At 40.9% G+C, this 13210-nt stretch overlaps 1 protein-coding gene across 6 annotated transcripts in view; it reads left to right on the plus strand.

Moving 5' to 3' along the window:
• LOC114562326 (A-kinase anchor protein 13) overlaps window positions 1-13210 on the plus strand; it is a 121738-nt gene that overhangs the window by 12387 nt on the left and 96141 nt on the right. For all 6 annotated transcript variants that reach the window (XM_028588783.1, XM_028588706.1, XM_028588840.1 and 3 more), the window contains one exon: window positions 7417-7460. In XM_028588783.1, the coding sequence (XP_028444584.1) occupies window positions 7428-7460 (33 nt within the window). In that variant the 5' untranslated portion in view covers window positions 7417-7427. The remainder of the gene's footprint in view (window positions 1-7416; window positions 7461-13210) is intronic.

The following is a 13210-nucleotide window of genomic DNA, read 5'->3' on the forward strand; positions in this document are numbered from 1 at the left end:
ATGGCCAATGGGAGGTTTTTGAACCAGGAAGACTGCAGTATATAGCTTCCAGGCAATAAAACACTGATGTAAAGTTGTAGATTGCCTGTTTATGTATGTTGAGTTCAAACAAAGTGACCTGTTTTTATTTCAAGTAGCTGCGCTGCACTCTGTACTGTACAGCTTCCACTTTCTGCTCTTTTGGCACTATTTATCCAGGAAAGGTTTGATGAGCCCTGTGCTTTTTTTCAGCAGTAGATGATAAAATGTAATCAGTTGATCAGCACACTCCCATTATATGCATTGCTCAATGGCAGTTGTTGAGGTAAAGCGTTATCTAGAAGTGGGTGGTTTTCACTCTAAGCTTCAGGCTGCCGACTCTGATTTCCAGGACAGACGTGATAGCTGGGTTGGTTGAAAATGCATGTTAACAAAATGTCATGACGATTTCCAGGCAAACTCAGCAAGTACAATGAGACCCAGCGTTGAACATTAAACAACTTTACTTCCAAATATTGATGCAATATTGATTGTGTAGATAAGTAGGCAACCAATGTACGTGTGATAATGACCCTGTAAATGACTAAAAGTGCAATGCTATGCTGCAAATGGACACGTAGATCATGGTTGGAGGGCGGAGTTAGGTTAGCACCTTTGGTCATGTAGTCATGCTGCGTTTGATTTCCTGAAGTGTTTTGGTTTTGAAATACTTAATGGGCTCCTAGCAACTAAAGAAACCTTACTTGCACTTAGCACGTGTATTTGTTTTAGTAGTTTAAAGAGATGTGGCCTTTGGGCAGGAATATGTTCCTGCAGGAAGTGTCTGAGGGAGTGGTGCTGGCAGAAAAGGTCTTCAGTCACCTCTGATCTGTACCCACTGTTTACTGTTCTTACCATCAATTCATTGTTTGCTGGCATGTTATAATGTAATCCCATCTATAGTAAATTATTTTTGATCTGACAGATTTCGAAAAGGTTTACCTGGTAAGATGATTACATGTCTTTAGAAGGATGGTGCCAAAGAGGGGGAAACACATAGTAGAGGTTCAAACATGCATTGTATAAAAAAAACGGAATATTTCCTTATATTTGGATTAGTTTTGTTCCAAGCATGAGTGCGTCAAATTGTTTGTTTTAATTTAACCCTTGGTTCTCTTGAACAATGGAAACCTTGATGTATTTACAATTGTGAAAACTGAAAATCACCATCTTAAAGTTCCCCAGGGACTTTTTGACCCACATTAGTGCTATGGAGCTGTTTTTGGGTAGGTCTCTCTTTGTTTAGCTTCTAGCATTAGGATGCACAACACATGCGTGATGCAATACACATTCCTTCCAATGGTTTCACATCTTTTTTTCCCCACTGATCTACAGTAACATGCCAAGATATGCAGTGATAGTATGTAAACAAATACTTTTGTTGAGAAATACTAAATGTGAAGAAAACTTTTGTTTACAAGAAAACTTCACAATCAGGTCAGTCATAAAGGCACCTCGTTCAAATAACTGGAGTCAGTGAAGCTGTTGGTGTGGCTTATATTGGACCCAAAGTGGTGTGTACCTGACTATGACGTTAACATCGGATGCCCCTCTATCCAGGGAGGATTATTAAATCATGTGTGATGGCAAGCTGGTGAGTCCCACCGAGAACAAGGATCTCTCTCCCCAAGACAGACCTTTTCACAGACAAAAAGCAACCCATTTACAGACAGAGCTGCAGGTAAAATGTAAAATTTTAGGTTATACACAGTCTTAGTCTGCACTTTGTATGTGGTTGTGTTGTTGAATCTTCAGCTGTTGATTGGGGTGTAGTCTGATTAATGAGATGAGAAGCTAATCCTGTTCATCCTCCTATTCGCGTTGCAGTCACATGGCTATTATGGCTTATTTTGATTGCCAGGGGACCTGTTGAAGCCATAACGGGTCCATTCTCAACCCTGACTCAGCGTATTACCACTCTTATCCCAGCATTGAGGGGCTTTTGTGTCTTGATTTATTGGTTCATTTGTGTTGGTGGTGCACTTCAATGTGGCTGCTTCTTTGTGGCCTTCCTGCTGCAGAGGAATAAAATTCAGTTTTAACAGCATTTCAAACGCAAGTTCTGCCATAATAGAAACTCTTAAGGAGCTCTGCTGAAGGCTGGCTGCACCCACTGTTTTAGGTGGAGTTAATGGGTTGTGTAATCTCGATAAGCAGGTGTCGGGTGGCCGTAGGGTGAGTTTAGGGGATGCCATTTCTCAAGGTTCTTGTGTTACCAGAGAAGGAAACCGAGTTTGGTATGGATACAAGGTCTTTTCCTGAATTACATGGACAGGTTTTTATTTACTTTTTATCTTTATTTTTTATTTTAGGAAGAATGTACTGTGAAGAATGTGAAGAACAGTGTATTTGTAGGATTTTGTGTTTTTCCCATCACTTGAGAAAAATACAGTTAGAAAGGTTGGTTTGTAATTTTTTAAATTTTTAAATTTTACCTTTATTTTACCAGAAATATTCCCATTAAGATTCAGAGTCTCTTTTACAAGGGAGTCCTGGCCAAGACAACAGCATAAAAAGTTTAAACATAAAAACCAAAAAACGACCCGCAAATTACCTCAAACAATCAGTGATCAGAGTTCAGTAACAGGACGTGTGCATTCAGTGGCCAGAAAGCCCTTAATCTTGTTTTTAAATTCGCCCATGCTAATAAAATAATCTAGTTTAAGGTGACTTTGTAGCTCACACCAAAATGATGGAGCAAAAACTTTAAAAGCCCTTTCACCAAATCCATTCCGGGTTCGAGGAATGACGTACATAATGTGTCCGTGTGACCGAAGGTTGCAGCTACCAGTAGTTGTAGGTGTCTTCTCTATCTTCTCCAGGTTCACCATTATAGCAGACATTAACTGACATGTACACTGTAAATTGACCTATAAGTCCAGGTATTATCCACAGCACCAACATCTTGTTGCAGTAAATTGCCTGGAACTTGTGTACTTCTGAGAAAATACTGAAGCTTTTTGTGACACAGAAATCAGTTTATTAAGACTTGTCATTTCTGTAGTTTTCAGGAGTTGTATTCAGAAATAGCTATTTTAGAACTCCCCTGTGTACTTTCTGAATGATTGCTGGCTGACTCTTGTAGTGATGAACACAGAGGATTAACACCACACAGCTTGTAGCCATTTTTAGCTCATTGTTTTACTTTGGTTTGATTTATTGTTTGGTTGAATCCCACCTCTCTGATCAACCCCTTTTATATAAAATTGTTAGCCGACATTTTTGGAGTTTGTGGAGACCAAACAACTGCTATAAGGTAACTGAATATTGGATGTACATTCATCAGGTGGCCAGAAACTCGACTCAAAGCAATTATTTGTCAACATGTTGGCTTTAACTGAGTTATTAGCCACATTAGCTTAGTAGCAGGGGTGTCAGCTGCCACCCCTAACAAGCACTCATCTAATAATATATACTGTATATGTAGTTTGTGTGTGTGTCTGCGTGTGTGTGTGTCTATATATATATATATATATATATATATATATATATATATAGATATAGATATATATATATATATATATATATATATATATATATATATATATATACTGTATAGACATATATATAATATATATACAGTGGGGGAAATAAGTATTTGACCCCTTGCTGATTTTGCAGGTTTGCCCACTTACAAAGAATGCAAAAATCTACAATTGTAATCATATGTACATTCTAACAGTGAAAGACAGAATCCCAAAGAAAATTCCAGAAAATCACATCATATGAATTTATTAAAATTGATAACCATCTGATGAGGAAAAACAAGTATTTGACCCCCTGGACAGCCTCCAAATCATTCAGGTTCCGAGGTTGTCGCCTGGCAACTCAAATTTTAAGCTCCCTCCAAAGATTTTCAATCGGATTCAGGTCTGGAGACTGGCTAGGCCACTCCAGAACCTTGATGTGCTTCTTCTTCAGCCACTCTTTTGTTGCTTTGGCGGTGTGCTTAGGGTCGTTGTCGTGCTGAAACACCCATCCTCGACCCATCTTCAGCTCTCTCACTGAGGGAAGGAGATGTCGGTCCAGAATTCCACGATACATGGCCCCGTCCATCCTCCCCTCAATACGATGGAGTTGTCCCGTCCCCTTGGCTGAAAAGCACCCCCAAAGCATGATGTTGCCACCACCATGCTTGACGGTGGGGATGGTGTTCTTTGGGTTGTACTCGGTGTTCTTTCCCTCCAAACACGACGAGTTGAGTTGAGGCCAAAAAGTTCTATTTTGGTCTCATCTGACCACATCACCTTCTTCCAGGCCTCTTCTGAGTCGTCCAGGTGGTGAATGGCGAACTTCATGCGGGCCTGTACATGTTTCTTCTTGAGCAGGGGGACCTTGCGTGCGCTGCAGGATTTCAATCCATGACGGCGTAGTGTGTTACCAACGTTTCTTTTGTAACTGTGGTCCCAGCTGCCTTCAGTTGATTCATCAGTTCCCCTTGTGGTTTTGGGATGATTCCTCACTGTTCGCATGATCAGGGACACCCCACGAGGCAAGATCTTGTGTGGAGGCCCAGACCGAGGGAGGTTGGCGGTGGTGTGGTGCTTCTTCCATTTCCTGATAACTGCACCGACAGTTGATCTTTTCTCTCCAAGTTGCTTTCCGATTCTCTTGTAGCCCATCCCAGCCTTGTGCAGATCAACAATCTTGTCCCTGATGTCCGTGAGAAAGCTCTTTGGTCTTGCCCATGGTGGTGATGTTGGATGCTGGTTGTTTGGGTGTTGACAGGTGTCTTTTATACAGGTAACGAGGTGAGGCAGGTGTATTTGATGTAGATAATTGGTTCGGATTGGGGCTGTGTCTTAAAGAAAGACTAACTGGCTTGTAGGAGCCAGAATACTTGCTGTTGTCCAGGGGGTCAAATACTTGTTTTTCCTCATCAGATGGTTATCAATTTTAATAAATTCATATGATGTGATTTTCTGGAATTTTCTTTGGGATTCTGTCTTTCACTGTTAGAATGTACATATGATTACAATTGTAGATTTTTGCATTCTTTGTAAGTGGGCAAACCTGCAAAATCAGCAAGGGGTCAAATACTTATTTCCCCCACTGTATAATATATATATATATATATATATATATATATATATATATACTGTATATATATATATATATATATATATATATATATATAGACATATATATATATATATATATATATATAGACACATATATATATATATAAAAATGAATTTGTGGCTGGTCGGAAATTTACAAGAGCAAAACTTTGATATCTGAGTGCAAGTGAATGCCATAAGAGATGCCGCTCCCCACCCTTAGACTGCAGCTCTGTTTTCTGCCGGCCTCCTCTCCCGGTCCCGGTCCAAGGCATTGGCCTTTGTCTGGTTTTTAGGCTGCAGATAGGGATGATTAAAGGTGAACCTAACTTTTAGTCTAATTTTTTTAAGTTTTGTCCTCGTCCTTTTATTGGCTTTAGTTTTGGAACATCCAAAACCATTAAAACATAGAAAATGATTTTGTACTATAGGCTATAAGTATCTTTCGAAAATGTGTGATAGATGAAGCTGAAACTGTAAATGTAATACTTTTAAATAGACACATTAAACACCAAAATAGCTTTTTCTTAAAGACAAAAGTTTCTTCCGATGCAGGTGCAAACTTTACCCTGACTGTTTGGGGAAAATCAGGGTATCACAAGGGCTATCCCCTGCCTTAACAACAGTGAAGAAGTGACCATTGCAGTGGCAGACTGAGCTGTTGTGTTCAGCTGCCAGGTGTGAATGTGCAGAGAATGTAAAGCAGGGTGGAGCTGTAAAACCTTTCTTGGATAATTAAATGTTATCAACTCTGTCCTCAACAATGCAAACTGTGAATGTAAAAACTTATTGTGCAAAGGGTTGGGCTAGCTGGTGGTCAATAAGTACGTAAATACGTAAAATGAAATATCAGCAACAGTGATGTCGATCTGGCCTGTTGAAGCACCTAATCCAGCTCACGTACTGCGGAGTAGTCCTAGAGAAAGCACCAGCAGATGACAAATGGCCAAACATCCATAAATAAAAGAACCAGTGAGCCTGTTGGGGACGTTATGTGAGAGTCTTATCAGTCAAAGTCGTGCATGTTGTGAAGAAGCTGGTCCCTGGCCGAGTGCACTTAAGGCAAGAGGATTAGCCTCCAGAGTATTATTAGAGCTACTGATTATCCCCTTACCTGATGCACCTAATTCTAGCTTGAGCCTATTTATTTAACAGAAAAGAAGAAAAATGTTTGGATTGGGTGCAGAAAGTGAATTGGTCTTGCTGCGCTTCAGCGCTCTGTCGAGTCCAACATTGACTCTTGGTGTTTTGTGCTGAACTCATTAGGTCCTGGCCTTTTGTCGCCTCCTCCCCCGTTGAGGGGTTCATGTGATTAATGCACTGCTGACCACTGAGGCCAGCAGCAAGGACTTGTTTTAGTGCCAGCGAACGACAGACAAAAGAAAATTATCTCTCCAAATAACTGAGGAGAATACAGGCTCTCAAAGCCGACCAGTCCCTTGACTCATTGACTGCAAGCAGGCCAATATCTCTCAAGAAAGTTAAACGACAAGGTTTCTGATCCATTCGTTCTCAAGTCTATAGCTGTAAAATGTTTTTTGGATGTAATTACACACCCACCACTTCTGACCTTGTGCCCAGAAAACGGCTTTGAGGCCTGCGTCCCAGACTGTGAGTAGGGAATCAAACGTGAACATGAGCCGGTAAATCCTGCTAACTGATCTTCCCGGCATAAACCCATATAGAAGAAGCAAAGTAGTGTGCTTTGCATGCTGAACCTACTTTTTTTTTTTTGTTTGCTTGGTGAAAACTAATGGGTGATTGGAGGAGACAGGAGCACACTAATAGTTTGTCATCATTGCTGCGGCTGTCTTTGAATAAACAAGCACAAATAGAGACTTGGCAGTTTTGGTTGGATGATGAGTGTGTGTGTTCCCGCGTGTTATTCATTGTGGGTCTGTTCTATACTCATGCACTGTTAACCTCCCACAGAGCGTTGGGACTACTGCCAGGGTCGAGCTTAACTGTCACCTTGTCAGCAGCAATGTTCTGATGCTGCTAGAGCAGATCTACATGCATTTCGTGAGAGAAATACCAAAACTAAAACCCCGATTTCTAGTGTTTCATTTCAGCAAAACACAATATGGGTTCATTTCACGTTTTTCCACATTTAACCGAGCTAAAAGGGGAGTGACTATTGGACTTGCGAATGTTAGGAACATGACTTCAAATGAATGCTAATATGTTTCATGTCTGCTGCTAAATAAGCATCGAACACACTTTATTAATTACTATTATTTGACAGCTTGTTGCACTGCCCCAAAACATGTTATTTATATATACTGTAGTATTAACATACCGCAAAGCTATGACCTCTGATTTGTTCTTGTCTTTACAGTGTCCAGGGACATGAAAGTCAATCCACAGCAAGCTCCACTGTATGTAAGTATCCCTATTCATACTCAAGCTGATGTAGAAGCTATTTATCCAGTTGGGTTGGGCGATGTCTATTGAATTGGCATTAGAAAATGTCCACAGTGCAACATCACGATGGCCAATGACATCGTTGTCTGGGGCAGCTGTAATGCTTGACTGACACTTGGACTGCGGATGCGGGCTGTGCAAGTCATCCAAACTGAAACTAAAATCATATGGGCACAAAACCCGCCACAGGAGCTATATCCACCACCACTAAGAATAAAAAGGATGCCTTATCAATCGTGACGTTCTTTTGCCAGAAATGAGTGTGTTCCATACACTGCAGAAATAATTGGGTTTGTAATTGTACCAGTATTTCCCTCTCTTACTCTCTCTTTCACAATTACAACTATCCAAACTGATACTTTTGGGAAAATAGTGACAGCATGAGTGACCAGCTGCAGTTGCTCTCGCACAATCAATCTGTGCATCGTTGATAAATCAGAATTGTTACTTTTGAAGCATGCAATAAATGCCATTAGCACAACTGCAAACCAGCGCCACGTTGTTGTTGTGGCTAAGAGGGGGCATCATGATGTCCGTCGTAACATCACACCTATGGACGATGACATCCTCCATCGCACCACCCCTATTCTCCAGTGCACACCGTTTGTCTCTTACTTCCACCCATACAGGTGTTTTCACTTTGCCTGCCTCGCCGTCTCCTCAGGACTGTGTACTGTAGGTGTGTGCAGGCGGTGGCTGTAGGTCAGTTTGTTGCACCTGTTGGGGCGAAACAAGTTACACCTTTATCATCTTTATTAGTACGGTATATGGAGTTAGATGACCTCATGCAATTCCTGGAATAGCTCCGCCTGACTTCAACCTAAGAACAGGTCTAATTGACTGGAATAACTGAACAAGTGTGTGGGTGTGCAGGGCGGGATAGTAGAGAACACTTCGGACTGCATGCAAACCAAGTGGCTATTTAATGTTTAACAAAACACATTTATAACTGTTTCCCTCTGCTTACAGTCCTTTATTTTATATTTAGTGATCATGTTTTACATGTTATCAGTTAAATAATATAGGAACTACTTGGTGGAATGGTGGTATTGAAAAAATAGACCCAGATAATGTTTTAGGAAATGGCTAACATGACTACAAAAACAAGACTACTGATACAACAACATCAAAGTTTTCTTCTTAACACAGGTAATACACAGGTAATTACAGCAAAGAGCTTGGCACCTTGTATTAAGAGGACTCATGACCTCTTGATTGCTGGATGTTCTTGTTAATTGTGAGCTTAAATGTTTTAGTTGTGCAGACTGTGTCTGTGAAAGAACATTCTGTACTGCAAAGTTGCTTTTGTCCAGGAACCACTGTTAAGTTGTCTATAGGTTGTCTGACAAAGAAGTAAAAGGTTTTCACCGTGCAGTAACAAGGTTCTTAGGCAGTTTATTTCCTAAATAACTAAGCAACAGGAGAAACTTTGTGGATGAGTTTCTAAAGCTTCAACCACATTTCCAAGCTAATTTTTTTTAATAAGAACACAGGGCCTCATTCACCAATATCTTCCTAAGTTTTCTCTTGAATATGTTCTTAAGAAAGTTTCTAAGAGAAGTCTACGTCTGATTCATGACGTGTTCTTAAACAGCAGATTTGTTCGCATCTGTGTTCTTAGGATTGATGAATCCCACGTCTTCGTAACTGAAAGCGCGTGCCAGTTGTTCCTAATTAGCATAAGATAACGCCCTGCAAATTCCCATATAAGGACATGACACTTCCTGTTCACCTCCTGGGAGACAGGTTTTCGGAGATTGTCGGAGCCGCGGTGAAGGAAGTACTGAATCTCAGTACTTAAATAAAAGTACAAATAACCAGAGACATATTTACTTTAGTAAAAGTAGAAGGTGTCCACTACCACAAACAAGGCCTGGCTTTTAAAAGAAGTTCCTATCCTAACCAGCATAAAACGGAATTGTGTTGTTAGAATCGGAATGCGGTTGGTTTTATTCATGGATGTATTTTATTTTCTTTAACCGTGCAAGTAAGCAAATAAAGTGTGTGAAGCAGCAGACATGGGGAGATGTGAAGAGGTCCAGCCAAATAAATAAGATATGAACGCGTCTTACGCAGCCTGGCGGAGGAGTAAACGACTTTGATTTAAAAACGGGAATAATAAAAACAAACGTTTTCATTTTCACTTTTACCGGAGGCTGTATTACCGAGGGTCAGCGGCGCTGCGCCCGGGCTCTGCAGCACCGGAGCCGGCTTGGATCAGCGGTGCCCCATATATACAGTATCTACGGCAACCCTTATATACAGTATCTACGGCAACCCATATATACAGTATCTACGGCAACCCATATATACAGTATCTACGGCAACCCATATATACAGTATCTACGGCAACTAAACTTCACTGGTGAGACAAACGTGTGACGGTCAGGGAGACGTTTTGGCAGGGGGGAAACTGATCAGAAAATGTAACGGAACATTGTAGAAATGTAGTGGAGTAGAAATATAGATAATTTCTGCAAAATGTAACAAAGTAAAAGTCAAAGGTAGGCTATGCACTATTGAGTTTACTTAAGTAAAGTACAGATACGTGAAAAATGTACTTAAGTACAGTTACGAAGAATTTGTATTTGTATTTTCTATAAATAGCGATCAATCACCAAATAACGCAGGATTTAATCAGTTTAATTGCTGATGTAAATCGCAGTGTTAGTGTTTTTTTGAATAATATTAGGGCTGCAACTAACGATTATTTTAATAATCGATTAATCTGTCGATTATTTTTTTGATTTTGAAAAAAAAAACCATTAATTTACATCAACTCAATACATACATACTTGTTGTTTTAGTTAATAGTTGTGTAAAGGTAAGTAACCCAAATAGCAGATACAGACAAGACAGACAGACAGACAGACAGACACACTTATTCATTAAATTATTACCATCATTGTAGTAAGTGCAAGTTAAGTTCATTTATACACCAACACTAATATATTTGTCAACAATAACTGATATGGGACAAGCACATAATATATACATGACAACAAATTGAAAAATTAATGGGCCAAAAAAGGCGAGTGAATAAAACCGTGTCTTTAGTCTTGCAAACTATACCACCCCTGTTTTATTACTGTTATTACCGAGCTAACGCTAGCTTGTCATGCTAGTCAGCTGGATAACGAGTAAACAGCAGCACCAGAAGAGCTCCTGGAGGGACGGTATGTTCCTCCCTTCAGACCGGAACAGAAGGAGGATAGTGTAGTGACTTTACCCTGCTGTTGAACTCCCTTCCTCCTCATCAAGGACTCCACCATGGTTACGTTTTAGGTGCTGACTCATCACCGTGGTGCTCCCGTGCCATGCCGTGTCGCTTTTGTTTATCTTGCAATTAACACGTTTCTGATTGATTTAGTGTGAAATGCTCCCACACCTCGGATGACTTGGGTCATACTGATTTCTCTGCCTCCGCCGAGTGTTTCAGAACAACGTTACGGGTCTCTCCGGTCTCTCTCCGTATTTCCTCTACCCCCGCTCTGCTCTTTTTTCTTTTCTTTCGCTCCGCTCCGCTCCGCGCTCAACTCAATTTTTTTTTTTTATCTCCGCGACTAGGTGGCGTAATAGTTGCGCGACACAACGAATCAATATTTATTCGAATTTTATTGATTTTATCAATTCGTTGTTGCAGCCTTACATTACATTACAATACTATCATTGTAAACGACTGTAGAATTAAATGCAGTAACCAATTATTTGGAGCAAATTGTCATCACTCAAATGTGCCTAAGAGTGCTTTTCAGTGTTCGTAGATTTAGTTCTTAGCTAAGAACAAATCCAAGTTAAGAAAACATTAGTAAATACCAGAATCTTCGTAAAAAGTGCGTAAGAAGAGTTTAAGAACACATTTCTTCGTAAGAACGCTTGGTGAAAGAGGCCCATTGAGTTTAGGGTCAGATGTGCAGCTGATTATAATTTTTCAAAGCTAGGTTTTTTTATTTTATTTTTTTTATTTTCAAAAAAAAAATGTATCTACCATCTCTATCCTTGCATGTTGTAACCACTTACCTGGATCTGGGATGCAAGCATGTTATCTCTGACATCCTTTGCAAACTTGTTGAGGATCTCCAAACTATCTCTGGCCAACTGGGAGACTATGTTTTTCCAGAATGACTTAAGTCTGATTCAGGATGTGTACCAGTGGAGCCAGATGACGTAGTTCAGGTGGATGAGGCGCAGCTTGTTCCTGAAGTCCTCTCAAGGCCCTGACACACTAACCCGATTATTGGCCGTCGGACAGTCTGGCGAGGTCAGTGACTCGAGTCTGTTTGGTGTGTTCCGTGCCGTCGTCAGTGGGCGTTCATTTGGGCCGATTTGACTTGAATCGGAAGGCGGCAGTCGGACTCAGTGGCCAATCTGATTGGTGGAGCGCTAATCTGGAAATGATAAGCGGGATGAGCGTGACTAACGCCTCTCAAAATCGGATGAAAATCTTTTAAACTGAAATGAAGACAGATCAGCAACTGTATGGCCTATTTCTCTCTTAAAATGTTTTCAGAAACACGTTTTGGTGAACTATCTTTGTAAAATATGCGGTTGTATTCTGAACTAGCCGCCATTATGCTCCGTTGTAAAATCTGGGAGCAGCCAGACCCATGTGACGCATTCGTCCAATCAGCAGCCGATTTTAAATTTTTGGGCAACAATACAGATTAGCACTGCCTGCTGTTACAGAGATGTATTACGTCTCGCGCACGTGCAGAACGTACGCTCAAGTCAGCTTGGCTTCGGTGTGTTCTGAGGAACTTTTTTGACCAACTCAGGGAGTCAGTCAGTCCAAGTGCATTTTGTGCCGACGGTCGGCCGTTTGGTTGGTGTGTCAGAGCCTTAAGATTGCTGACTTACCCACTGTGTCATGCAGAATGTGGCAACCGATCTGCCGAGGTTATCTCAGCAGCTTTAAAGGTCTGCCGTTTCTGTGTCTGTAGCTATTGAGGAGGAGAGAGGGGGGGCAAGGTGGAGGGTGGGGGGCCTTGACCAAGTGCCACTTTGCTCGTTTGAAAGCCATGATGTCTCTCTCTCTCTCATGGGTGGGCCAAATTCTCTGGGCGGGCAAAGCAGAGAAAGGGGAGGTAACCTTTCCCCTTATGACCTCATAAGGAGGATTCCTGATTGGTCCATCTGAGCTTTCATTTTACAGGATACCCAGGGCTCGGTTTACACCTATCACCATTTCTAGCCACTGGGGGACCATAGGCAGGCTGGGGGAACTCATATTAATGTTAAAAAAACCTCATAAAGTGACATTTTCATGCCATGGGACCTTTAAATCTCCCATCTTATTCTTTTTCACTACTCAAAGCTTATTAATATAGGTGAGGGTTAATTTATAAACTGAAAGCTTTGCTTTGTAGCTCATATTCCTGGTTATCAAACCAGTGCCCCTTACAAGCGGTCAATCAGCCACGTTTCCCCCTTCAGTTGGATAGAGCATGCTACTCTTTTCCCCAGGAATACACCATAGCTGAATAACTGTTAGATTATAAACAGTCTGGCTTTGTCAATCAAATTCATTGAGGTTTTAAATTAGTCTTAAATACACTTCCATGTAGCAATAAAAGGATCCTAAAAAGTTTGCCAGCATTATTTGACACATGGTGTGTGTGTGTGTGTGTGTGTGTGTGTGTGTGTGTGTGTGTGTGTGTGTGTGTGTGTGTGTGTGTGTGTGTGTGTGTGTGTGTGTGTGTGTGTGTGTG

This window comes from Perca flavescens, chromosome 1 (genome assembly GCF_004354835.1).
Source record: "Perca flavescens isolate YP-PL-M2 chromosome 1, PFLA_1.0, whole genome shotgun sequence".
Lineage (NCBI taxonomy): Eukaryota > Metazoa > Chordata > Actinopteri > Perciformes > Percidae > Perca > Perca flavescens.